The 26,827-nt window shown below is 44.0% G+C and overlaps 1 protein-coding gene across 2 annotated transcripts; it reads left to right on the top strand.

The window, feature by feature from the left end:
* Nucleotides 1–4,840: 4,840 nt before the first annotated feature.
* AP3M2 (adaptor related protein complex 3 subunit mu 2) lies at nt 4,841–24,663 on the top strand. 2 transcript variants are annotated; one of them, XM_057537459.1, is made up of 9 exons: nt 4,841–4,891; nt 6,348–6,685; nt 10,434–10,605; nt 14,272–14,409; nt 19,356–19,441; nt 19,693–19,826; nt 21,179–21,386; nt 21,643–21,787; nt 22,972–24,663. In XM_057537459.1, exons 2-9 carry the CDS (start codon nt 6,413–6,415, stop codon nt 23,070–23,072), a joined length of 1,257 nt encoding a protein of 418 aa, XP_057393442.1. In that variant the 5' UTR covers nt 4,841–4,891; nt 6,348–6,412; the 3' UTR covers nt 23,073–24,663. The 2 variants fall into 2 exon arrangements, with proteins under 2 accessions (XP_057393442.1, XP_007182163.1); XM_007182101.2 differs by lacking the exon at nt 4,841–4,891 and adding an exon at nt 5,958–6,263.
* The last annotated feature ends 2,164 nt before the right edge of the window (nt 24,664–26,827 follow it).

Genomic DNA, 26,827 nt, shown 5'->3' with positions numbered 1-26,827 from the left:
TATTACATAATATTGAGTAGAGTTCCTTGTGCTAATCAATAGGTCCCTGTTAGTTACCTATTTTATATAAAGTAGTGTGTATGTGTTAATCCCAATCTCCTAATTTATCACTTCCCTTCACGTTTCCCTTTTGGTAACCATGTTTGATTTTGAGATCTGTGAGTGCATTTCTGTTTTGTAAATAAGTTCATTTGTATCATTTTTTGTTAGATTCCACATATAAGTGATATCATACAGTATTTGTCTTTCTCTGTCTGACTTACTTCACCTAATATGATAATCTCCAGGTCCATTCATGTTAATGCAAATGGCATTATTTCATTCTTTTTTATGACTGAGTAATATTCCATTGTATATATGCAGCACATCTTCTTTATCCATTCCTCTGTCAATGGACATTTAGGTTGCTTCCATGTCTTGGCTATTGTAAATAGTGCTGCAATGAACATGGGGTGCATGTGTCTTTTTGAATTATGGTTTTCTCTGGGTATATGCCCAGGAGTGGAATTGCTGGATCATATGATAGTTCTATATTTAGTTTTTTTGTTTTTTTAATTTATTTTATTTATTTATTTTTGTCTGTGTTGGGCCTTTGTTGCTGCGCATGGGCTTTCTCTAGTTGCGGTGAGCAGGGGCTACTCTTCATTGTGGTGCACAGCCTTCTCATTGCGGTGGCTTCTCTTGCTGTGGAGCATGGGCTCTAGGCGTGCAGGCTTCAGTAGCTGTGGCTCGCGGGCTCAGTAGTTGTGGCTCGCAGGCTCTAGCGTGCAGGCTCAGCATTTGTGGCACACGGGCTTAGTTGCTCCACGGCATGTGGGATCTTCCTGGACCAGGGCTCGAACCCGTGTCCCCCGCATTGGCAGGCGGATTCTCAACCACTGCGCCACCAGGGAAGCCCTATATTTAGTTTTTTAAGGAACCTCTGTACTGTTCCCCATAATGGTTGTACAAATTTACATTCCCACCAACAGTGTAGGAGGGTTGGGATTGGCTTTTTATGGTAGAAAACTTCGCAGCAGGAAGAGCTGTTAAACACTAGGATGGTTCATCAGTGGCAGCTTTAGAAAATCTTTTCCTGGAGATTTTCTTTCCTTCTTTCCTTCTTTCTTTCTTCCTTCCTTTCTTTCCTTCTTTTTTTAAAAAATTAATTAATTAATTAATTTGGCTGTGTTTGGTCTTCGTTGCTGTGCACGGGCTTTCTGTAGTTGCGGTGAGCGGGGGCTACTCTTCGTTGCGGTGCGCCGGCTTCTCATTGCGGTAGCTTCTCTTGTTGCGGAGCACGGGCTCTAGGCACGCGGGCTTCAGTAGTTGTGGCTCGTGGGCTCAGCAGTTGTGTCTCACGGGCTCTAGAGAGTAGGCTCAGTAGTTGTGGCATCAGTAGTTGTGGTGCACGGGCTTAGTTGCTCCGCGGCATGTGGGATCTTCCCGGACCAGGGCTCGAACCCATGTCCCCTGCATTGGCAGGCGGATTCTTAACCACTGCACCACCAGGGAAGTCCTCTTTCTTCTTTCTTTCTCCTTCTTTCTTTCTTTCTTTTTCTTTTCTTTCTTTCTCTCTCTCTCTCTTTCCTTCCTTCCTTCCTTCCTTTCTTTCTTTCTTTCTTTCTTTCTTTCTTTCTTTCTTTCTTTCTTCTTCCTTCCTTCCTTCCTTCCTTCCCTCCTCCCTCCCTCCCTCCCTCCCTCTCTCCCTCTCTCCTTTCCTTTTTTTTGGTCATACTGCACAGTGGCTTACAGGATCCTGGCTCCCCAACTAGGGACCAAACCGAAACCCTCGGCACTGAAAGCACAGAGTCCCAACCACTGAACCACCAGGGAATTTCCCCCTGGAGATTTTCATGCCTGAAAACTAGACTCACCATTTGTCCATGATTTCCTGTGGTCTCTCTTAAAACCATGCGAATGTACTATTAGAGCTCCCAAGTTTTATGTTGTTTGGTTCAACTCAACAAATATTTGCATGTTGACTTGTTAGTGACCCTGGGCATCGCTATGACTGAATTCATGCCATCTCTCCTTGCCTTCAACATGCCTCTCTTCCTGGGATCCCCATCTCAACATATGACACTTCCATCCACATGGCTGCCCAAATCAGAAACCTATGAATCAACTTTGATTCCTCGTCTCTCTCACCGCTCACTTTCAATTAGTCCCTGATCTCTATCTTTCTACCTATCATTGGAATTTGTCCACTTCTCTCCAATCCCCCATCTTGGCTGCAGTCACAAGCATCTCTCATGTGGATTACCGCAGTAGTCTAAATGCTCTCCCTGCCCCCAAGCTCGGCCTTCCCTAATCCATCCCATACACATGGTCTTTCTGAAATGTCAGTCTGAAGGCATTTCACTCTCCCACTTAACATCTCTTCATGGGCTCTCGGGCTTCTAAGAGAGGCAGGAGGTGGCACTTCGAGGAGCACTGCTTAGACCTCCCTGTGTGCTTGAATTCCATCTCTGCCACTCACCTACTTGCTTGACCTTCAGTAAGTTACTTCACCACTCCCTGCAGTTTTCTCATCTGTAAAAAGGGGGTCATAGCAATGATTCATTTTAGGGTAGTTGGGAGGATGAAATGAACATGCGTCTTCCCCTCTTCTATGAACCCTTAACTTTGGAGTCCCCCGACTCTGGGCCTCTCCTCTCTCTGTGCTCACTCTCTTAGTCATCTCAACTAGTCCCATGAATAAATATCCATATATACTGATAACTCCAAATTTATGTCTCTAGTTCAGACCTCTCTCCCAGACCCTAAACTCATATATCTGGCTGCCTTCCCAACATCTCCACTTGGATGGCTACTAGAGGTGCAATGTTTTATAACTATTAACAATTATTACATGCAAACTACTGTATAAAGAATGGGTAAACAATAAGTTCCTACTGTACAGCACAGGGAACTATATTCAATATTCTGTGATAAACCATAATGGAAAAGAATATGAAAAAGAATGTCTACATGTGTATAACTGAATCACTTTGCAGTACAGTGGAAATTAAGACAGCATTGTAAATCAACTATACTTCAATAAAATAAATTAAAAACAACACCAACAATTATTACAAAGCTCACGGCCACCTGGCTCCTACTTACCCCCCTAATCTCATTTTAGGAAAAAAAAAAGAAGAAAGTCTTCATTCTTTCTCCTGTTCTAGCTCAGCTATGGTTTCCTCTCTCGTCTCTAGAGCTTTCCACGTGTACTCTTCTCTGTCCTTCCACCCCGGTGGAATCTGTATTCCTCTTTCAGGTTTCAGTTTAGATGGACTTCGCTGACTCTAAGTCTGCCCCTTCCACCAGCAACACCCCCCCTCCCCCATGTGCTCCTTGCTCATCACACCGTTTTGTAATTGCTTCTCATTTGTCTTCTCAGCCAGGCTCTCTGACAAGAGACTCGGACTGTGATGTTGGTCATTGCAGTATCCCCGGCACAGGGCTTCATACACGGGAGGCTCTCAGAGCAGAGGTTAATTCAGTGAATGAGTGAGAAATGCCCGCAGCAGTGATAGCATCTCTGCACCTTAGACACACATTGCTTAGTAACCGTGTGTAATTGTATCTTGTGCTGCTTCTTAGGCAGTAACAATCGCTGACACTGTTCTAACTCAATCCTCACAACAACTTTCCGAAGTAGGTACTGAAGTAGGTACTATTAGTGTCCTTATTTGAAAGTAAGGAACTTGACGTTTACGGAAGTTAAGATACTTTCTCAATGACACAGCTGGTAAAGTGTTGGAGCAGGATTCAAACCCAGGGGGTCTGGCACCAGAGCCCCTAACCCTACAGGATGCCTCATGACTCAGCCATTCTGATTTGGGGTTGTCTCTCGGACTTCGTTCAGAATTAGCCAACCATCTGCCCTTAGCAAGTATGGCAAAGAACAATCCATGCCACCTTCAATAAACACCTATCATGGTCCTGTGTCAGGAGGAGTTGCCGCTCCAAGTGAAAACTACAGCACAGGCAGGGAGACGCGCTCCTTGTCTGGGGCATCGTTACCGTCATCACCACAGCTTACCATTTTACTGAACACATTCAATGTCCAGGCACCGCGGCAAACCCCTTCCATACCCCATCCCACTTAACAACTAGGTTTAACCTTGTCTTTTGACTTCTACTGCATGCTTTTCTGGGTCACAGTGGCTTGACTCAAACTTAAAATAGTCATCAGAGCTCCAGTGCAATTTGGAGAGAGACCTGCCCAACCCCCTCATTTTCAGATCTGGGAACTGAGACTCTGAAAGGTTAAGTGCCTTGCCGAAGGTCGAGCAGGTGGTGGTACAGCTGGGGCTGAAAGAGGCCTCCTGAATCCAGGTTCAGAGCTCTTGACAGGACGCTGTTACAGCCAATCGCCTTTACTCAATGCACGTAAATGAAAAGGCATCACGCCCCTTTTTAAATGCACTTATTTAATGGAGAGTAGTTATTACTGCTCAGGATTTATCATCCATGCTATGCTCTTCGATAAATCGTGCCCTGGAAGTCACACTTTTTGCATCCCTTTCGAGGCGCACTCCGCGGTTACGCAAGTGGCAGCGAAGACGCCCGGGACCTTTGTGACTAGGTGGCTAGGGGCCGGGCGGTCCGCCGACTGTTCATGACAGCCAATCAGGGCTCAGAGTCCCAGAGCTACACCAATCAGAGATTACCGGAGCCTGAACAAGGGCCAATTGGGGGCTCCAGAACAGGGTGAGCGGCGGACCGCGATCAATCAGAGGGGAGCAATGGATCGCCGATGCCCAATGAGCGGCCTTCAGACCTCGGTCGTGGGCGGTGCTGGCGCGAGTCCCGCTGGCCGGCCAATCAGCGGGCGAGCGGCGGCCGGCGGGCGCGGGGGGGGCGCCCGGGGGCGGGGCCTGTCTGCGAGGCCAAACGGTGGGCGCTGCGAAGAGCAAGTGGGGTAAGGAGGGCTGACGACCCGGGTCCCGGGTGGGGCTGGGCGCGCGGGGGTCTGAGCGGGGGCGCGCGGGGCAGGGGCGGGGCCACGGGGTGCAGCCGGACCGACCCTCCGAGCTGCTTGATGCGGCAGGGAGAGGTGAGGGGCTGAGTCCCGGTCTGGGGAGGTGGCCTGCTCCGGCCGGAGGGCTGGGGGAGGAGGGGACACTGTTGTCATGGCGACGCAGGTGCGCAGACGTGCGACCCTCTTCAGCCCCGGATCGTGCGCACACCTTAATCCGCCCGCGCCTACCTCGCCCCAAGCGGCCTCCATCCTCCCTGCGACCAGCGCAGAAATAACCCTCGTTGGCAGCCGAGTCTGCGCCGCCACAGCGTGGCTCCCCGGCCCCCTCTCCCTCCCGCAGTCTCGTCGCCGGCAGAGGGATTAAGCTCACCCTGGGGCACTTGGTACAACAGGCCTTCGCGATTTGGCCACCTGGACCAGTTCGCGGAGTGGCCACAGCTGGGGTCCCGCGCGGCCGTCTCGTTTCTGGGGACTGGCACCGTAGAGATGCCGCCGCCTGAGGGACCTGGGGGATCCCCCAGAGGGATTTTTAAAAATGCATCCAATGTAGAGCCTTGTGCATAACAAGTACTTAGAGAATGGGGTCTGACTGGATAAATCAAGACCACAACGACAGCTCCATTACGTGGACCGTCGCTATCCAGTAGAAATAGGCAGCGATCCACATACTATGTACTATGTAATTTTACATGTTTTAGTAAGCACATTTAAAAAATAAACCAGTTGGATTAATTTTTATATCTTTTATTTACCCAATATATCTAAAATATCAATATTAAATATGATACGTATTAAGTTAATATTATTAATTGACTTAATTAATTGATATTAAATTATTGGTAAGCTATCTTAAATTCTTTTTTTTTTTCCGTACAAAGCCTTCAAAATCTGATGCGTGTGTCACATTCACAGCACATCTCAGTTTGGACCAGCCACATTTGAAGTGCTCAGTGACCCCATTGGTCCAATGGCTACTGTATGAGACTACACAACCATAACCATTTCTTATATATGTGTGTGTTGTTGCCAAATACATGAAACTCATCAGTGTTCTTTGAAGCCCTCTTGTTACAAGGAGGCAACAAAAAACATGAGGCAGGGGCTTTTTTTCTCAAGGAGCTCCCAGTCCAGTTGAGAAAATAGACACTCAAAAATTAAGTCGAATTTTAAATGGATCTGATTCAGCCAGTAGTAAAGATGACAGTATATGATTAGCTGACAAACGAGATGGCTGATAATTACACTTAGGAATTCTAGGGAGGGATACTTCGGGCTCCTGCAGTAGCGGAAGACTTGAGTCTCATCTTGAAAGGTGGGTGAGAAGGCTTGGGCTGCTGGACAGATGGGGAGGGGGTTTTGGTTGACTGGAACTGATCATAGCTTCTCTTGTTTTTAGAGTTGAGCATTTGCAGAGGCTGTCGGACGGAAAAAGACTTTCCTCTCTCCCTGACAGTCTCCACCATGATTCACAGCCTTTTCTTGATCAACTCCTCTGGAGATATTTTCCTGGAGAAACACTGGAAGAGTGTGGTCAGCCGTTCTGTTTGCGATTACTTTTTCGAGGCACAAGAGCGAGCAACTGAGGCTGAAAATGTTCCTCCAGTTATCTCCACCCCTCACCACTATCTCCTAAGTGTTTACCGTCACAAGATCTTTTTTGTGGCTGTGATCCAGACGGAGGTGCCACCTCTGTTTGTCATTGAGTTCCTTCACCGAGTAGTGGACACGTTTCAGGTGCGTGAATGTGAGGAGGTTCATCCGTGTATCTTACAAAGTGTCTTTATAGTTCTGTTTCCATTGTTTTCAGCCTCAATTAAGGAACTTAAAAAAGAAATTAAAACTCTGACATTGCTCACTTCCTCTCCCATCTGATAAGACGCTTGTTTCTATTTATTGAATGGGCTGCATCTAGAATGACAGATTGTATACTTTTGAACCCGTTACCTGGGAAGGCCACCCTACTTGGTATGATTGTATACAGTCATTTCAGTTCTAGAGATTGGACTTGGCCTACATTTTGTTCACAAAGCTGAGAAGTTTCGATTTTTTATTTATGGTAGACTTGATGTTAACCATCGTTAATGACATTGCTTTGAGTTGCATCAAAAAGTGACTCACTCACCCTGGCAGGGGTGATTTGGGAAGCCATCCTTCAGCTTGAATTTGGGGTGCTCATCCACAGCATATGAGTACCAGTGACGGGCTGTTTTGCACACTTAACATTGGAAAATCTTCTGTACCTGTAAAAACTGAAGTGACACATTTTCCAAGATACAGTTTTCATTTCGAGTTTTTCCTTCAGGAATAGATTTGGAGATCTTGGGGCGTGAGGAGGTATGTCATACCAGGATGTCAACACCCTTTATGGCATAGGATTTTAGGCTGCCCAGACTCTGGATTCAGACATTCTCTCCCTAAAAGAATTGCTCAGCTTCTAATGGTTGTGGTTGTTTGCATAACTCAACGATCCATGAGAATCAAGGGCCCTTTGGGTTAACTTCTGTGTCATGTGAGGCCTGGAATTGGTCACATGAATACAGAAATTGTGGGATTGGAGAAGAAGAGAACAAGGACCCAGACATTACGATAAAAATTAAAAAGCAAGTCAAAGAGTCCTTTCATTTGCCCTCAGATATCGATCACGTGTTGAGAACAGTTTCATCCCCAAAGAATAAACATGTATTTATATTCTTTTCCCCAAATTCTTTTCTGGTAGTTCTATTCTGGGATTCCAGTGGCATACTTGTTTCATCACACAGTGAAAACCTGAGAATTATAAACCCCCGCACGTGGAAGAACTAGAAGAACCCAGCAGTTTTGATCTTCAACCGCTTGAGCTGGGCCTTGTTAGGATTTCCACAGGGATGCTTTACCCCATTTACAGTCTGCTCCCTATCTCCATAGTGATACTATGTAACTTATTACAAGGCAGGAAGTGAGAAATGTTGTTTAATCTAGTTGAAACCACAGAGGAACTGGGGAGAACATCGAAGTGGCTACTTTGGAAGGCTGGGACTTCAGAGCTTGCCATCTTGGAAGCACTTGTTAAAAGTAAATGGGCGCATCCTGATTTTAATGCCTTACCTGATGTGTGTTCTCTGGCTGCGTTCTTCCTCTCATGCTGGGCTGTGACGGAAGAGCTCCCGCTATGGAAGTGCACGCACTTTGCTGTGGTGCTGTGCCTTGCTCACCAGTCTCCTTCCAGCTGCTGACTGAGAAAACCACATTCTGCCTGATTAGAAAATCGAGGGAGGTGTTTTTTAAAGTTTATTTTATTAAAGTATAGTTGTTTTACAATGTTGTGGTAATTTCTGCTGTACAGCAAAGTGATTCGGCCATATATATATATATACATTTTCTCTTATTCTTGTCCATTATGTTTTATCATAGGATAGCGAATATAGTTCCCTGTGTTATACAGTAGGACCTTGTGGTCCGTCTATTCTCTATATAAGAGTTTGCATCTGCTAACCCCAAACTCCCAGTCCATCCCTCTCCCACCTTCCCTCCCCCTTGGCAACCACAAGTCTGTTCTCTATGTCTGTGAGTCTGTTTCTGTTTCATAGATAAATTCCTTTGTGTCATATTTTAGATTCCACATGTAAGTGATATATGGTATTTGTCTTTCTCTTTCTGACTTACTTCACTTAGTACAATGATTTCTAGGTCCATCCATGTTGCTGCAAATGGCATTATTTCATTCTTTTTTATGGCTGAGTAGTAGTCCATTGTGTGTGTGTGTGTGTGTATATATATATATACACACACACACACACACCATCTTTATCCATTTATGTGTCAGTGGACACTTACGTTGCTGCATGTCTTGGCTGTTGTGAATAGTGCTGCTATGAACATAGGGGTGCATTTACCTTTTTGTATTATAGTTTTGTCTGGACATACGCCCAGGAGGGGATTGCTGGACCATATGGTAGCTCTATTTTTAGTTTTTTAAGGCCCCTCCGTACTGTTTTCCATAGTGGCTGCACCAATTTACATTCCCACTGACAATGTAGGAGGGTTCCCTTTTCTTGAGTGAGGTGTTTTATTTATTTTTCAAAATAAAATCATTCTTGAGAAGGAAATGTGTAACTTTCCCCCCCCTTCAATCCTCATTTTTTTAAAGAAGGAATCTTTTTGTTTTAGAAACACATTCCTGACTCCTAAGTGCTCTTGGATATTGGAATGTCTCTGACAGTTGACATCATCTGATGTAATTTAGGTCATATCTGGAGTCTGTGTCCCGTTTTGGATGTCATAATTTGAGGAGAGTATTGGAAAACTAGAGCAAATTCAAATAAATGGCAAGATGGTGAAAGAATCTAGAAACCTTACTGTAGCACGGACAGTGGGAGGACCAAACAGGGAGTTCGGCCCTGTGAAGAAAAATGCAAGTCAAAGCTTGTCCTGGCCTTCAGATCACTGGATCACTGTGGGGCTGTTATGTAAACCTGTTCTGTAAGGCAGACCTAGGAAGCAAGTTTCAGTTTAGCAAAAGAAGGAACTTTCTAACAGTCAGTGCCGCCCGTGAATAAAATGGGCTTTCTCAAAAGCGGTGAATTTCCGTCAGTGGATGAATCCCTAGAGGGCTGTCTGAGAGGCCCAGCAGCAGATGTGCTAGCATTGCCAGGAGGGGCACGCCAAGAGGCTACAGCGTTTCTCTCTGCATCATTTCATTGCCGTGCACCACAGTTTACATGGTGCTTTGTAGCTTACAAAGCATGTTCATACATGTTCTCAGTTCATCCATCAGGCTGAGTGTTTACAACCCTGTGCATCCCATGGTATTATCCTGATTATACTACGAGAGAAATCAAGACCCAAATTAGTCAGCATGACTTAATCTAGTAGGTGACAATTAAGATTATTACCCAGGCCTTCCACAACCCAGACAGTTTAGTATCTAAGTTTAGCCTTTGTTAATAAAAGGACAGAGTGTTACTAGAATCCTAGCATCTTAGAGTAAGGGGATCCAAAGAGATTTTCAGGTGTGCTAGCTCACCCCCCTCATTTCATTTTGTTCCTCTCTCAATTCTTATTTGCTGCATGAATGTTAAGGAATAGCACAACAGTACGGGTTAAAAAGATTTTCAGGTCCAATGTATGTCATATCAGGTATTATCACTTTGCATAGTTCTTTCAAATTCATGTTCATAAACACATATAATAGTCTAGATTCAGTTTTGTATTCTTCATCTTTTATTAGTTGAAGAAACTAACCCAAAGAGATTAAATGACTTACTCTAGTTTATGAAAGAAGTTATTAATGACACTCGTAGTACAGTCTAGTCCGGTGTTCTTTCCACCAAACTGAGCCTGCCTAAGAGAACCATGGTTATGCTTCATTCACTCATTTTAGAAGATCCCAGAAACACAGAGTAAACACGTGTGGACAGGACTCCATCCTTGCTCTCTGGGAACATTCCTTCACTCATCACTGTCTCTGAGTGATAAATGTATACACGTATTGTATTTTCATCAGGATTATTTTGGAGTCTGTTCGGAGCCAGTGATAAAAGACAATGTGGTTGTGGTTTATGAGGTATTGGAAGAGATGCTTGACAACGGGTTTCCATTGGCTACCGAGTCGAACATCCTCAAAGAACTGATAAAGCCGCCCACTATCCTTCGAACCGTTGTCAACACCATCACAGGTATGAGGGGGGCCCCAGGGAAGGCTGCCACCATCCTGGGTGTGGCTTAGCCTGCTGTTGTGCATTGTTTTGAGTGCTTGTCTTTGGGGATCTCAAATGTCCAGGTGCTTTAATTTTGTTCTTTATAGTCTTTGAATATAACATGAAATATATTTTTGTTATATAGAAAATTTTCTGATTTCAATGATAGAATGAACTGTTCTCCTTTAAAAATAATTTGCCTGATTACAGAAGTAGCACATGATTATTGTAGGAATGTCAGAAACACAGAAAAGCACAAAAAACATGAAAATTTCTTATAATCCCACCACACTTTTAACATACGGTGTATATATTTTTTATCTTTTCTAGACATCAGGATAATGGATGGACAGGTGGAATTTTTTAAAACAACAACTGTTGTATATTTTTAAACTTAACTTTTCATCATTGTTTTGTGAACATGTTCCCATTATGATAAATATTCATCTACATCATTTTTGGTGACTTTACAATTTTCTGCCATATGGAATAGATCCCAGGTCATTTACTGTGTCCCTGTTTATGATGTCTCTGATTTTTTGTTCTTTTAAATAGCAAGGAATTGGCATTCTTATGCCTAAATCTTTGTGCACATCTAGAATGATACCTTTTCAGTACTAGGAATGGAAGTGCCGGATCAGAGGGTGTGCGTGTCTTAAGGACTTTAATGCATTGTGCCACATAGCCCCCCAGAGAAGTTATGTCAGTTTATACTTTCAGTAGCAATTATGCAACCTGGCCAACTCTATTATTATCGTTATTAATTTTTTTACAACTTTGGCAGTTGGATAGTTCAGTGATATCTTGTTATTTCCAAACTTGTTTTTTATTACTAAGGAAGTTAAAACCTGTTCAAGTGTTCATTGACTATTTTTCCTCTATTGTGATTTACTTTTTCATGTCCTTTGCCCATTTTTTTGTTGTTGTTGTTGAAATGTTTTTCTTTTTTCCTACTAATTGAAAAGTATTCCTTTCATTTAAGGATATTAAACTATCATATATACTCTAAATACACATGCTAGTTTGCAGGAGTCTCTGTGTATTTTGAATGCTCTGTTGTAGATGTTTTCTCACATCCTGCCCCTGGTCATTTAACATTGTTCAAGGTGGTGTTTGTTTAGCCACCTTTAAAGTTTTTTGATGTAGTCAAAATGATCATTCTGCTTCATTAAGGTTTTACATTTTGGGTCTTGCTTAATGTATAAACAAGAGTTTTCATGGAATTTGACAAACTGAATGAAAAATACATTTTAAAAAGTAATTACAGACGGGTTGGAAGAATTTGCCCTGTCAAATATCAAGACATATTTAAGTTCACTTGGTACATTAGACAAAAACTCATAGAATGGATATACTGTAAGAGCCAAGACAGTTTGCGGGAAAAATATTTTTTAAAAAGAGCAAGAGAAAAAATGTGTCCTATCAGAATTAAGATATATTATGAAGTTCAGGTAATTTTTAAAATATAGTGTTAGCCCATTAATAGACAAATAGATGATTGGGATAAAATAGAAAGTCCAGAAACAGATCCTTTTATAGGAATTTGGTATAGATAAATGTGCTCATATATCAAATCTGTGGACTGCGGGCCAGTTGTTAAATATATTGTATCGGGGCAGTCAGCTTTGATACAGAAAAGAAATGAAGTTCCCCTACTCACTGTATACACAAAATAAATTTTAGCTGGATCAAGAGTTAAACACAAAGAAACTTTATAATTGTTAGAAGGAAATATTGGAAAATGTCTTTTTGATCTCAAAGAAGGGAAAGTCTTTCTTTTAAAAAAATACATTTTCTTCTAGTTCTTTTATGGTTTTATTTTTAGATTTAATTCTTTAATCCATTTGGAAATTGTCTCGGTAAAGTAAGGCTCTGTGTTTTTTTCTCCAAAACTGTCAGTTTCCCTAGCACTATTTATTGAATACTTTACCCCTTTTCCTCGTTTTTTTTTAAGTATGCATGTGTCCATTTTATGTATTTATTTTTATTTTATTTATTTATTTTTGGCTGTGTTGGGTCTTTGTTGCCGCGCGCAGGCTTTCTCTAGCTGTGGCGAGCCGGGGCTGTTCTTCGTTGCGGTGCACAGGCTTCTCACTGCGGTGGCTTCTCTTGTTGCGGAGCACGGGTTCTAGGCGTGTGGGCTTCAGTAGCTGTGGCGCGTGGGCTCAGTAGTTGTGGCTTGAGGGCTCTAGAGAGCAGACTCAGTAATTGTGGCCCACAGGCTTAGTTGCTCTGTGGCATGTGGGATCTTCCTGGACCAGGGCTGGAACCCGTGTCCCCTGCATTGGCAGGCAGATTCTTAACCACTGCGCCACCAGGGAAGCCCTCCTCATTTTAAAATGATATTTTTATCTTGTACTAAGTCATTATTGGATTTTTGGTCTGTTTTTAGGCTTTCCTGCCTTATAACCATACTGCTTTAATTATTATAGCCTGTTGATATGTTTTAATACATAGTGCCTCTTTTTAAGAAAACAAATTGGCAGGTTTTTCAATATTCTGGGCTCATTTAAAACTTAAAAGCTTTGTTAGTGACTGAATCACTTAGAAATACTATGAAGTCATTTTCCTGAATCTCACTTAAATCTAGAAAAGATATCTGAGAACCAGCTATCTTAGTTGAAATGTTTTGTAAAGCTGCTGACTATATGTGTGTTTAATGTTTCCTTCTTTATATTAAAAAAGATCCAGGTTACATTAGAAGAAAATAGATTTTAAATTAGTTCTATTTCAGAATTTCAGTATAGAACCTTTGAATTAAAAAAAAAATTTGATACCTGTGGGGCTTCCCTGGTGGCGCAGTGGTTGAGAATCTGCCTGCTAATGCAGGAAACACGGGTTCGAGCCCTGGTCTGGGAAGATCCCACATGCCGTGGAGCAACTAGGCCCGTGAGCCACAACTACTGAGCCTGCGCGTCTGGAGCCTGTGCTCCGCAACAAGAGAGGCCACAATAGTGAGAGGCCCGCGCACCACGATGAAGAGTGGCCCCCACTTGCCACAACTGGAGAAAGCCCTAGCACAGAAACGAAGACCCAACATAGCAATCAATCAATCAATCAATCAATAAAGAAATCTTAAAAAAAAAAAAAATTTGATACCTGTGGGGAAAAAAACAAGTCAAGGAATCAACTTACAATTCTTACAGACAGGGAACGATCTGATTTATATTCTTTTCCTAAGTTCCAGTATTGGTATAAGAGAGATTATGTTTATGTATACATTTTAATACCTGGCATAAATGTATCTAAAAACCTGCCTCAAACTAGAATACTGTTTTTACCCATGAAAATTTTATATCAGTATGTAGATTACCATCCCTACCTAAAGCCAATGCATTATTTAAGGGGCAAGCTATTGTGCAATTTGAGAGACCAAGTTCAGGTTACTTTCAAAACCAAAATATGATATCTGTTTCTCAGGTAACTTTTTAACCTTTCTTCTGCTTGAGGCGGCAGACCAGCTGGTGACAAGTTTTTAAAATAGATTAGGTTACCAAGATAGAAGTTGGGAAAGCTATAATCTTTTTCTTGGAAAAATTCTTCAATTAAGTGCATGGATAGCGGATGTATAGAAACTTTTGGGGGAGTGTTCTCTGGTTGTTGGATAATTGGTTACATCTAATTATCAAATATTCATTGTCTCAGGAAGCACCAATGTGGGTGACCAGCTTCCCACCGGGCAGCTGTCCGTGGTGCCTTGGCGACGGACTGGGGTGAAATACACCAACAATGAGGCCTATTTTGATGTGATTGAAGAGATTGATGCCATCATTGATAAATCAGGTAGGTGCTTTCAGCCTGTTCACAGAACTATGAAGACAGAAAGAGGCCCCTTTTAGATAATGCTAGCTAGTACCAGAATTACCCCCCATTCAAGGTCATTCATTTTAACTTAGTGGCTACTTTGTGTCAAGCATTGTGTATCAGGACTGGACTGAAATGTTATGATGTAGATAACATGATCATACATGTAGAAACTTCTAAAGACTCCAACCAAACACTGTTAGAACTAATAAATTCAATAAAGTTGCAGGATACGAAATCAACATGCAAAAATCAGTGGCATTTCTATACACAAACAATGAACTATCCAAAAAGGGAACTAAGAAAACAATCCCATTTACAATAACAACAAAAAGAATAAAATACTTAGGAATAAACTTAACTGAAGAGACTTATACACTGAAAATTACAAAGCACTGATCAAGGAAATTGAAGAAGAGCAGATAAATGGAAAGACATGCTTTGTTCACGGACTGGAAGAATTAATATTGTTAAAATGTTTGTAATACCCAAAGCAAGCTATCCCCATCAAAATCCCGAATGCTATCCACATAAATATCTCAATGGCATTCTTTATAGAAATAGAAACAACAACCCTAAAATTCATACGGAACCACAAAAGACCTCAAATAGCCAAAGCAGTCTTGAGCAAGAACAAAGCTCTATTCTATATTTCAAAATATATTACAAAACTACAGAAATCAAAATACATGGTAGTGTCATAAAAACAGACATGTATCCCAGTGAAACAGAATAGAAAGCTCAGCAATAAATCCATGTGTCTACAGTCAGCTGGACTTCAACAAGAGTGCCAAGAACATGCAATGGGGAAAGGCTAGTCTCTGCAGTAAGCGGTGTTGGGAAAACTGGATATTCACATGTAGAAGAATAAAATTACCCTTATCTTACACCACATACAAAATGGATACAAGACCTAAACATACGATCTGGAACCATAAAACTACTAGTAGAAAACATAGGGAAGAAGCTTCTTCACACTGGTCTGGGCAGTGATTTTTTGGATATGACACTAAAAGCAAAGGCAACAAAAGGAAAAATAGATAGATGGGATTGCATCAAGCTAAAAAGCTTCTGTACAACAAAGGAACCAATCAACAGAGTAGAAAAGACAACATACAAATGAGAGAAAATATCTGAAAACCATGTATCTGATAAGGGGTTAATATCCAAAATACACGAGGAACTCATACAATTTAATAGCAAAAAAACCCAGATAATCTGACAAAAAAGTGGGCGCAAAGGGTCTGAAGAGACATATTTCAAAAAAAAACATACAAATGACCAACAGATATATGAAAAGGTGTTCAGTGTCACCAGTTTTCAGGGAAAAGCAAGTCAAAACCACAGTGAGATACCACCTCACACCTCACATCAAAAAGACAAAAGATAACAAGTATCGACAATGATGTGGAGAAAAGGGAACCCTGTACACTGCTGGGGGGCGGGTGTAAGTTGGTGCAGCCACTATGGAAACAGTATGGAGGTGCCTCAAAAAATTAAAACTCCATTATGATCCAGCAATCCCACTTCTGGGTATAGATCCAAAGGAAGTGAAATTAGTGTCTCAAAGAGATACCTGCACCCCCGTGTTCATTGCAGCATTATTCACAATAGGCAAGATATGAAAACAAGCTAAATGTCTGTTGATGGATGAATGGATAAAGAAGATGTGAGATAGACTCACACACAGGAATATTATTCAGCCATAAAATGAAGGAAATCCTGCCATTTGTGACAACATGGATGAACCTGGAGGACATGATGCTAAGTGAAATAAGCCAGACACAGAAAGGCAAATATCACGTGATCTCACTTATACGTGGAATCTGCAATAGTCAACCTCATGGAAGCAGAGAGTAGAATGGTGGTTACCAGGGGCTGGGGGAGAGGGGAGTGGGGAGATGTTGGTGCAAGGGTACCGAGTTTCACTTACACAAGATGCCGAAGTTCTGGAGGTTTAACATATGGCACAGTGACTACAGCTGTGTACTTTTTTTTTTCAGTGTTATTGAGGTGTAATTGACAAAACTGTAAGGTACTTAGCATGTATATTATGGTGATTTGATATACATACACATTGTGAAAGGATTCCCCCCATCACCTCACATGTGTATCCTCTACTTGAAATTTGCTAAGAGTGTAGGGCTTAAGGGCTCTCACCACCAAAAAACCCCAACTAACTGTGTGAGGTGATGGATATGTTAATTAGCTTCATTGTGGTGATCACTCCACAGGGTATATGTGTATCAAAACATCAAGTTGTGCACTTCAAATATATACACTTTTTTTTTTTTAATTTATTTATTTTTGGCTGTGTTGGGTCTTCGCTTCTGTGCGAGGGCTTCCTCTAGCTGCGGCAAGTGGGGGCCACTCTTCATCGCGGTGCGCGGGCCTCTCACCGTCGCGGCCTCTTCTGTTGCAGAGCACGGGCTCCAGACGCGCAGGCTCAGTAGTTGTGGCTCACGGGCCCAGTCACCCCGCGGCATGCGGGATCCTCCCAGACCAGGGTTCGAACCCGTGTCCCCTGCACCGGCAGGCAGACTCTCAACCACTGCGCCACCAGGGAAGCCCTATATACACTTTTTATTTGTTGATTATACCTCAACAAAGCTGAAAGAAAAGCAATAAGAAAAACGTGATGCAGACCAGTGCTGAGCTTACACTTTCACTGGTTTTATCCTCTCGAGTGAAAAAGAAAAGTAACAATCTGATCTCTTGTTGATCAGATTTCCTTTTGGAAGTATTTGACTCTCAATTCTCATTGCAGAACTAAAGTTGTAATCACTAAAATTCAGAGAACCTTCTTTTCTATCCATTGGGATAGGTTAATGTGACTACAAGTCCTTGGAGCTTAGAAATTTAGAGAAAGTTCTCTTCACACGAGTGAACTCATTCATCCAGAAAGTGCTTACGGAGAACCAGTGGTGCTGCACCTGAGTGCCAGATCATGGCCATGTGATGGTGACTAAGACAGGGTCTGTGGCTGCAGGAAGCTTCCTGAAAGTCTAGCGAGGGAGCGAGAAAGGGAAAAAGATGGAGCATAAGAGAGGTCCCCTCCCACCCAGGGCAAATTGTAAAGCTAACTAACGCTTTGTCAGGAGAATGAGTAGCGGTTAGTAAGACCTACGTGCATTTGGGAGCAAAGCAGTGCCAACACTATAAGATGAGTAAAATACGGTTGGGAAATAAAGTAGCTCAGTGTGATTGGATTGAGAAGTGTTAAAAAAAGAAAAGTAAGTGATGAGGCTTTAAAACGAAGTAGGCACAGCAGCTTTTCATATTAGCCCCAAACTGGAAAGGACCCAAATGTCCATCAGTAATACAAAGGATAAAGAAATTTCAATATGATCACACCATGGAATACTCTACAGTAAAGAAAAAGAACTGCAGGTACACCTGACAGCATGAATCAATCTCACGGTACTGAGCAGCAAAGTCAGATGCGTAAGATCATATACATTTACGTGACGTTTGAAAACATGTGCAACTTAATCTAAGGTAAGAAACGTCAGAATTTTAGGGACTCGGGTGAAGTGGGATGGGCAACAGGAGCGTGCTGGGATGCCGGTGAGGGTCTACATCTTGACACGGGTGGAGTCTGCATAGGTGTGAACATATTTAAAAATTCATTGGGCGGGACATTTAAGATTTTTCCGTTTTACTCCAAGTTTGATCTCAATGAAAAAGTAAAAAAGCAAAAACCAAAAAGCTCTGGTGGCCAGATCACGAAGAATCTTGTATGCCATTTTAAGAAGAACCATTTGGAGCAATTGAAGAGTTTTAAGCTGGGAATAATTTGGCAAGGTTTGTCGTTTAGAACTGTCCCAACTGGCTGCTGCATGCAGTGTGGCACGGAGTTGGGGGGAGTCTGGGCGCAGGGAGGCGGGAGGCTGTGGTGGAGTCCAGGCCAAGATACAGATTCCGTGATGGTAGTGAGGATGGAGAGGAGTGGAGAAGTCACGGAAAGAGGGGATGGAGCGTTGGTGGGATGTGGACGCCGAGGGGGCGGAAGTCATCAAGGACGCATCCGTGTTTCTGGCTTAGGCAACAGGATAGATGGTTTTATCGTGAAGGTAAGGAAAAGAGAAGATCTGCATTCCTGCAGATCCAGGAATGAAGATAAGGGACTCACTTTTTGACACGTGGAGTTTGGAGTGCCTCAGTGATGTCCAGGTGGAGCAGTCCCATTGGCAGGAGTGAGGCTGAACTAGAAAAAAGATGAGGAAATAATTGGCCATCAGTGGAAATCGAAGCCTTAGGAAGGAGGTAAAGTAACCCAAGGAGACCGTGTCAAGTTCAAAAAAAGAGAAGTTCAGAACGGTGATAAGATGTAGACATGTAAAGGATGTCCGAAGAAGGAGAAACCTGCAGAAGGCAGGAGAGAGAAGAGCTAGAAAAACAGGAAATAGGAGCGGTTAGGAGAAAGGAACACTTGAAAGAAGGAAGTGGGCACAGGGCCCTGCAGCAGGGAGAGCCTGCAGGATGAAGACCAAAAGTATCCATTCCGTTTGGTGGCAAAGCTCCTTGGTGCCCTTAGGGAGAGCAGTTTCTGATATGAATTTAGTGTTCTGAGCCATTGGTTAAGGTAGCGGCGTTCTGTTTGATTCTGGCAGTAGATTGAAAACTCCTTTAGGCTGGTAACTATCTCACCAATCTTTTATGCCCACTGCTTCATTAGTGTCTTGTGCTTGTTATGCAGCCGATAAAGGTTTAGAAGGAGGACAGATGGACTGGGTAGATGATTTGGATGGATGGATGGATGGACAGAAGGAAGGAAGAAAGAGAACGGGGGAGGGGAAGAAGAAGGAAGGAAGGAAATAGGATGGGAGAAAAAAGAGAAAGTTAAAGAAGGAGGGAAGGAGGGGGTAGGTTAGTTGGGAGGGACAGAGAGGGTTTTACCTTCTTTCGGTCTTATTCTGTCTCAGGGTCCACAATCACTGCCGAGATCCAGGGGGTTATCGATGCCTGTGTCAAGCTGACCGGAATGCCCGACCTTACGCTTTCCTTCATGGTAAAATCCTGGGCCAGAGATTTAGTTTTTGGGAAATAAGATGCTTCTGGGATGACAGAGTGGTGGGAAGGGGATGGAACCAGAAGAAGTGATCAAGGACAACCACAAAGCTCATGTTGGGCTGGAATTTGCTAAAAGTAACAACAGAATGTGTGTGTGTGTGTTTCAGTGAGAACAGCATCTGAGTTACTTTCCTGAAAGAAACACGGTGTTTAATTCCTGCTTGTTGCTTTCCCTTGCCTGTCACCCAGAACCCCAGGCTGCTGGATGATGTCAGCTTCCACCCCTGCGTCCGCTTCAAGCGCTGGGAGTCCGAGCGCATCCTCTCCTTCATCCCTCCCGACGGCAACTTCCGCCTGCTCTCATACCACGTCAGTGCGCAGAAGTAAGCAGCCATCGAACCAAAGGGTGGAGTGTGCGTGTGCGTGTGTGTGTGCGTGCATGTGCATGTGTGTTTGGAAACAGTATCCATGGTGACGAAGAACTCAGGCTCTGGAGTTACCTGGGCTCCAGGTAACTAATTGGGTAACCTCAGGTGAGTTGCTTATCCTTTCCGTGTCTGTTTTCTTACCTAAGAAAGTTGAAGTAATAAAAATAAGAAGTAATGAAGTAATAAGTAAGTTGAAAATGATAAAAGTACCTTGTTATGTGGGTTAAACAAGAGACTCTAAATAGTGCTTCACACAAAGTAAGTGCTCGTTAAGTTTACTGCTGTAAGTTTTATTGTTGTTATTATATGCCTAAACAGAAACTTTTTCTTTTCTCAGATTGGAATCTGAGAACACCTGTATTCAATCCCCTCCACTCAAAAAAGCCATGAATGGTGGTGCTATGAAAAACCAAAATTCAATGATTTTTTGGTCTTGCACATTGTCTTTACTATGGAGTCTGAGGGCTTTTAGGGGCAGGTGTATAGTAGAAGGTATGCAGACTGAAGAGAGCTGTGGGACCTCACAGCCACTGAAGCCTTCCTGTGGGATTCGGAATAAATAATTTAGGGAAATGTCTGAGCGCCTGAGGGCAGAGGCTCTGGAATCAGACTGCCCACACTTAAGCCCCACCTGTAGTACTTATGATATATGACCACGGCAAGTTAGTTAACTTCAGTTAAGTATGAGGATGTCAGTATTCATGACATCAGGACAGAGGCAGTGCCTACTTCATACTTACAGGGAGGATTAAATGAGCTAATAGAGAGAAAACCTTTAGAGTAGCGCTGGCCACAGGAAGTGCTCCACAGATGCCAAGGATGGTTACAACTTTAGTATCATCCTGTAGCTTCTGTGTTTCCTCTTCTGTCAGATGACAACCCTACCCCTTAGGGTTTTTTATGGATCAAAGTCAGGTAAAAGCACTCTCTAGAAATTGTAAAAGCTCCGTGAGGTATGAATATTACCCTCCCAAGTACAAATAATTATTGGTCACATGTCACAAAGTAAAACACAGAAGCGTGGTTTTTGTTTGCCACGCCTTTTTCTCATAGTCTGCCAGGTCTGCTCTTTGGTTTTGTTGATATTATTCAAAGAGTCATTAGAAGAATTAGTTTACTTACTAGTCAGCATCTTAGCTTTACAAAAAGAAAATAATTAAAGACGTCTAGAGGGTTTTTCTGTGCTTACTTTGTAAGATAAGGAAGAAGGTGAGGGAGGAAAAGCTGCCAGCGGGGCAAAAAAAGGGAAGTGTGGCCATTTTTCCGGTACATTAACGACATGGGCTTTTTGTCTCTCTCTTTTCCAGCCTGGTGGCGATTCCAGTTTATGTCAAACATAACATCAGCTTCCGGGACAGTAGTTCTCTTGGCCGCTTTGAAATAACGGTGGGCCCCAAGCAGACTATGGGGAAGACCATCGAGGGGGTGACCCTCAGCAGCCAAATGCCCAGAGGCGTCCTCAACATGAGCCTCACGCCGTCTCAGGGGACGCACACGTTTGACCCAGTTACCAAGGTAGGAGAATAAGCGGGAGGCTTGAGTTGCCGTTGTTACAAATAGCAGCAACTCTGCAGGATCCCTTTATATCTTGTGGGAAGGGGAGATGGATCAAAGGGGCATTGTTGAGGACATTGAGATAATTTATGGGAACAAATAGTATTCTCTGCTGGGAAACACCCTGGAGGCCGCTAGGAATACTGTGAACAGATACCCTGAGCTCCGGCGCCTCAGATGAAGGTTCCACTGTAACTTCTTTCCTGTTTCTTTGGAGATGCTGTCTTGGGATGTAGGAAAAATAAATCCCCAAAAGCTCCCCAGTTTGAAGGGGACCATGAGTCTTCAGGCTGGAGCTTCCAAACCCGATGAGAACCCCACGATTAACCTGCAGTTTAAGATCCAGCAGCTGGCCATTTCTGGTGAGTGACACCCAGCCCAAGGTTGTGGGGCGGGCACGTGGCCAAGGCAGCGGCATCACAAAGCCTCCCGGCGGCTCCCTGTCTGCAGAGTTGTGTTTCGTTACCGGATACGTGATCTTTAGTCAGATCTTTCCTAGCACATTTCTGGAGAAAGTCCGTAATCCTTACCTCGAAGTTGGCTTAAGTGATGTGAATAAAAGTGTCTGAGACGCGTGTGAGAAGGAAACAGTATCGGAGACAGAAGTGTTCTCAGGCCGAGGCTGAGTCACCCTGGGCCTGCTGATTGGGGTCCCAGGGTTTTCAGTAGGGGGATGTGTCCGCATTCTCAGCTGGTGACTGAAAGAAGAATTCCCCTCCTTTCCCCCAGTTTCAGAAGATTTCACAGGTGCTGTTATCATTGGGAACCCTCGGGCCAATCCCAGTCATCGACTATAGTCTACGCCCCGCAGGGGGATGGTGAGAATAACAGTTACCCCTTAGCAGACGTTTACTACGTGCCAGGCACTAGTTTAAGCTCTTTTCATCTATTTTCTTATTTAGTCCTTAGAACGACCCTTTCAGATGGATAGGAGATGACTGCAGCTTTATATGAAGTTCCTGTTTTCTTTACCAACGGACCTTGTCTAGTTTAAGTGATTAGAATTCATTTAAATGATAAGCTCTTTCATCTTAAAATACTTAATAAACTTTAAAGCTCTGCACAGTATAAAATGTTCCTTTCTTAGTATAGTGAGAATATTTAGGAAGCACTCATGTATTAATTCATCACTTTTCATCATTAATTTATTCATTTAGTTATACCTTTATTTGGTTATGAAATTTTTAATTTTGTTATTATTATTAATTCACATGTTCAACCCCATAACTTGAGAAAAATCTGGAGCAGTCTTAATTTTCCCTTACCCTCATTTCAGCCTGCGTATAACTTTCTGCCCTTTCCACTTCAGGAATAGGTCTCCGAATAGGCTAGCTTTTCATTGGGGCAGGGTTTTATTTTCAGCCTGTATACCAAGAGTGAAGTATCTGTCGGCTGCGTTTAAGTGATATAAGTAAGGGCAGGTATTTTCCAGTTCACTGTTGCAGCTTTTTCTAGCCCACGGATCTCTTTGAGTTGAAACGAATCTAAACAGTTATGCTACCTGCTTCTTTTGAATAATGCTTGTCTTGTTCTTCCTTCCTTCCAGGACTCAAAGTGAATCGTCTGGATATGTATGGAGAGAAGTACAAACCCTTTAAGGGCATAAAATACATGACCAAAGCTGGCAAGTTCCAAGTTCGAACCTGAAGGGAGAGTTCTGCAAAGGGAACAGTCACGAACACTTTTTCATTGCTTACTTGTCTAAAAGTAAAAACTATCAGCCCTCTCCTAGGTCACTGCCCACTCTGGACCACCTGCTCCTGTTTTCCCGTAGCCTTCAGTGCCCCGGAGCTAACGAAGGGAGGCCGGGCCGCCAGGGAGGCCTGCGCAGAGCCCACACGCCAGCAGCACCAACTCAGTTCTCAAAGCAGAGGCGTGCGATGCAGGGGGAGGTACTTGATGCCGTATGTAACTACTTGTGACGTGGTTACCACAGGAAAAGACCAGCATTTGTTACTCGCTTGGCTTTAATTATCTTAAGCCAAGGAAAGACGTCTTTGGTTTTGTTTTTTTTTTAATTAATTTATTTTATTAGTTATTTTTGGCTGCGTTGGGTCTTTGTTGCTGCGCACCGGTTTTCTCTAGTTGCGGCGAGCGGGGGCTACTCTTCATTACAGTGCACAGGCTTCTCACTGCAGTGGCTTCTCTTGTTGTGGTGCACGAGCTCTAGGCTCACGCGGGCTTCAGTAGTTGTGGCACGCGGGCTCTGTAGTTGTGGCTCGCGGGCTCTAGAGCGCAGGCTCAGTAGTTGTGGTGCACGGGCTTAGTTGCTCCGCGGCATGTGGGATCTTCCGGGACCAGCGCTTGAACCCGTGTCCCCTGCATTGGCAGGCGGATTCTTAACCACCGCGTCACCAGGGAAGTCCTGTTTTTGTATTTCAAGCTGGGAAGAAAGATTAGAAAGAGAGAGCAAGCTTGGAAGAGAAGGACTGTTAGCCAAGGAAGGGCCGGGGAAGGCTCTGTTCTCGGGGCAGCGTGAAGCACATGTGCGCACCGCGCACTGAAGTGAGGAAGGCGGGAGGAGCCGTCCAGCCCCATCTCCAGGGCGGCTGGGAGGAACAGAGTTGAGTGAGTTTCTTTTTGACCCCTCCGCTTTCGTACAAACATAAAAATTTGTACTTCTGGAAATGCACTGGAAACTTCTTCGAGTGCACTGTTGACACGGAAACCCCAGTAGAATCAGATTTTCCCTTAAAGACTACGATGCTCTCTGACCGGTTTTCCAGTACGGACCGCTGCATGCCTCCAGCACGTGGCCTGGCATCTTCAGCGAGGATGAGCTGCCCCCTTCCAGGGGGCGTTGCCTGAAATGCCTCTTTCCCTAACCCCCCAGCAGCTCCACTCACTTCACGCTACAGAATTCCTGTTCCCTGAGGAGCGCTTCAGAGAAGCCAATCCCATCACCCCCAGGGCAGCAGGTTGTGTAGTATCGGAGTGTAGATGGCCCCCTCGTGCCACCTCTGTGACCCAGTGGTTCCTTGTTCATGTCTGTCAGTGCTGCCCTGGTGCTGCAGTCCGACCTTCCCGTCTGCAGCTTTTCCAGTGGTGACCCTAAGTGAAAAGGATGCTGACCACCGGGGGCACGGCCAGTCCTGGGAGCTGCCCAGTAAAGTTGTTTCCTCGGAGTCTCCACTGTATGATATATTTATTAGCAATGTATATCAACCAGTTGGTTTTTGTTTTAAGACAAAAAAGTCTCCTGAATCGTTGAATAAAACTGATGTTGTAGGAAGATGGACCGTGTTGATCCCGCGTAGCCTGGTTTAAGAAACACGGGCAACTGAAGGCGGACCTCAGGTGTTCCCAGCAGGGAATTTTTACTCTAGTTTAGTGTGCCCACTACCCATTGAAATATTTATAGAAAAGACAGGTTTTTAAAATTATACCTTTAGGAGCGATACTGCACCCTGCTTCGTGCAGGGAGAAAAATGAAGACCTTGTACTCTCCAAACCCTACAATTTTTCTCTAAAGCCCTGTTTCCAAATACTTCAGCAATTTTTTTTTTCTAGTTTTCTCTTCCTACTTCCTGGACTTGTTGTTGCTGCAGAATACTGTTGCTTTATGGTTTTCCTCTGGGGTCAGTTGTGCTGTGGACAGCCAGCACATGTGTCTCATATTCCATCACTCCGGAATTTGTCCTGGATTCTCAGGTCCCGTACACACCTGCCATGGAAGGGAGACGCCTCTGCCTGTGGATTCCAGAACACCGGAACTGCTTCTTTCAAGGGCTCTGGAGGATTTCAGGGTTTCCTCGGTCATAGGAAACAACCAATGTTGGTCCCTGAATATTCTTAGGTTTATAAGTCCAGCTGTCCCTCCAGGGCAGCTCATCCTAATTTCAAGGGAAGAACTTAAGGAGGAATAAAGCACCGGGGCTGTGGGAGCCAAAGGCCTTTGCATGGGAGGCACCCCTGGGCCGCAGACCCCTGGCCACCCCCTCCAGCCGGTGGTGTGTTAGCATAGGCGGGGCCGGGCGCCTCTGCCGAGCCGCTCGGTTCCATACGTGTTTAACGTGCAGAAGCATCTTCTGGGTTTAAATGTTAATAAAGTTGAGTGTTAACAGTCCTTAATGTCCTGAGGGTCTTGTTACTAGGACCAGCGGTGATGCCGTGCACACACGCCCCAGTGGAAGCAGGAAGAAAGAAACCAGTTCATGGGGATCTCACTGTTTCTGTACTTTCCAACCAGCAGACCTGAAGCCATATGTCATTTTGAAGGTTGTGAGAACAAAGGTCCAGAGCCATCAAATTATGTCCTGCCTAGCGTGTGAAAGACAAAACCATCCAAACTGCTGGCGTCTATTCTAGTGCTTTCCCCTTCCTCTCGACCTTCCTGGGTTGATTAATTAGGGCGTGAAACAGGGCTCCAAGGTCCCAGTCATCCTAATTGTAGTGGAGATTTCCCGGAGTCTCCTGTGAAGTGTAGACAAGGGTCCTTCTCCTACGTCCGTCCTGATTTCCTTCTCTAGGTCCCTTGTGGCCTGGGGGAGACTAAGACTTCTTTCTGTTTTCTAACCACAAGTGTTGTTGAGTGTTTATTACTACCCCATCCTGTTTCAGTCGTTCACGTCTCTTCCTTTGGTCGGGCTGTTTCCCTAGCCTTGTGGTGTGACCGGGTACGTTTTATAACACTTGTACTTTCCTCTATGGCCAGTAGGTGGTGACTCAGTGCCAGCAATGACATTAATTTTTGTAATTGTTAGAATCTTTAAAAGGGAATAGGGCTTCCCTGGTGGCGCAGTGGTTGAGAATCTGCCTGCTAATGCAGGAGACACGGGTTCGAGCCCTGGTCTGGGAGGATCCCACATGCCGCGGAGCGGCTGGGCCCGTGAGCCACGGCTGCTGAGCCTGCGCTTCTGGAGCCTGTGCCCCGCGACGGGAGGGGCCGCGATAGTGAAAGGCCCGCGCACCGCGATGAAGAGCGGTCCCCGCACCGCGATGAGGAGTGGCCCCCGCTTGCCGCAACTGGAGAAAGCCCTCGCACGAACCAAAGACCCAGCACAGCCAAAAATAAATAAATAAATAAATAAATAAATAAAATTAAAAAAAAAAAAAAAAAGGGAATTGAATTTGAAACGCTTAAACTTTCCCCCAAGATCCCAAGTACTGGGGACTTTGTGGGTCTTTGGCTTTCATAAATGTGGAACCAAAGTTTATGACACTCTTTTGACAACCTGACTTAAGATTGGGGCTCCAGGGGGGTCGGAGTTTCAATCATTTGAGTTCCTCTAGGCCTTTACCCATTAAAACAATTTGCACAATTATCTGAGAATCTTTTTTTGTTCTTTGGGTCTATTAGCATCTATCTGTTTTATCTGTATTAACCAGCTGGGGATAGTAAAGAAATACTACTTAATTTCCCCTTATACCCATTTCCTTCCCCAGACAAGTCCCAGACAGTC

This window comes from Balaenoptera acutorostrata, chromosome 21, assembly GCF_949987535.1.
Source record: "Balaenoptera acutorostrata chromosome 21, mBalAcu1.1, whole genome shotgun sequence".
NCBI classification, from domain to species: domain Eukaryota; kingdom Metazoa; phylum Chordata; class Mammalia; order Artiodactyla; family Balaenopteridae; genus Balaenoptera; species Balaenoptera acutorostrata.
The sequence above is the reverse complement of the archived record's forward strand: the minus strand, read 5'-3'. Positions and strand labels throughout refer to the sequence as shown.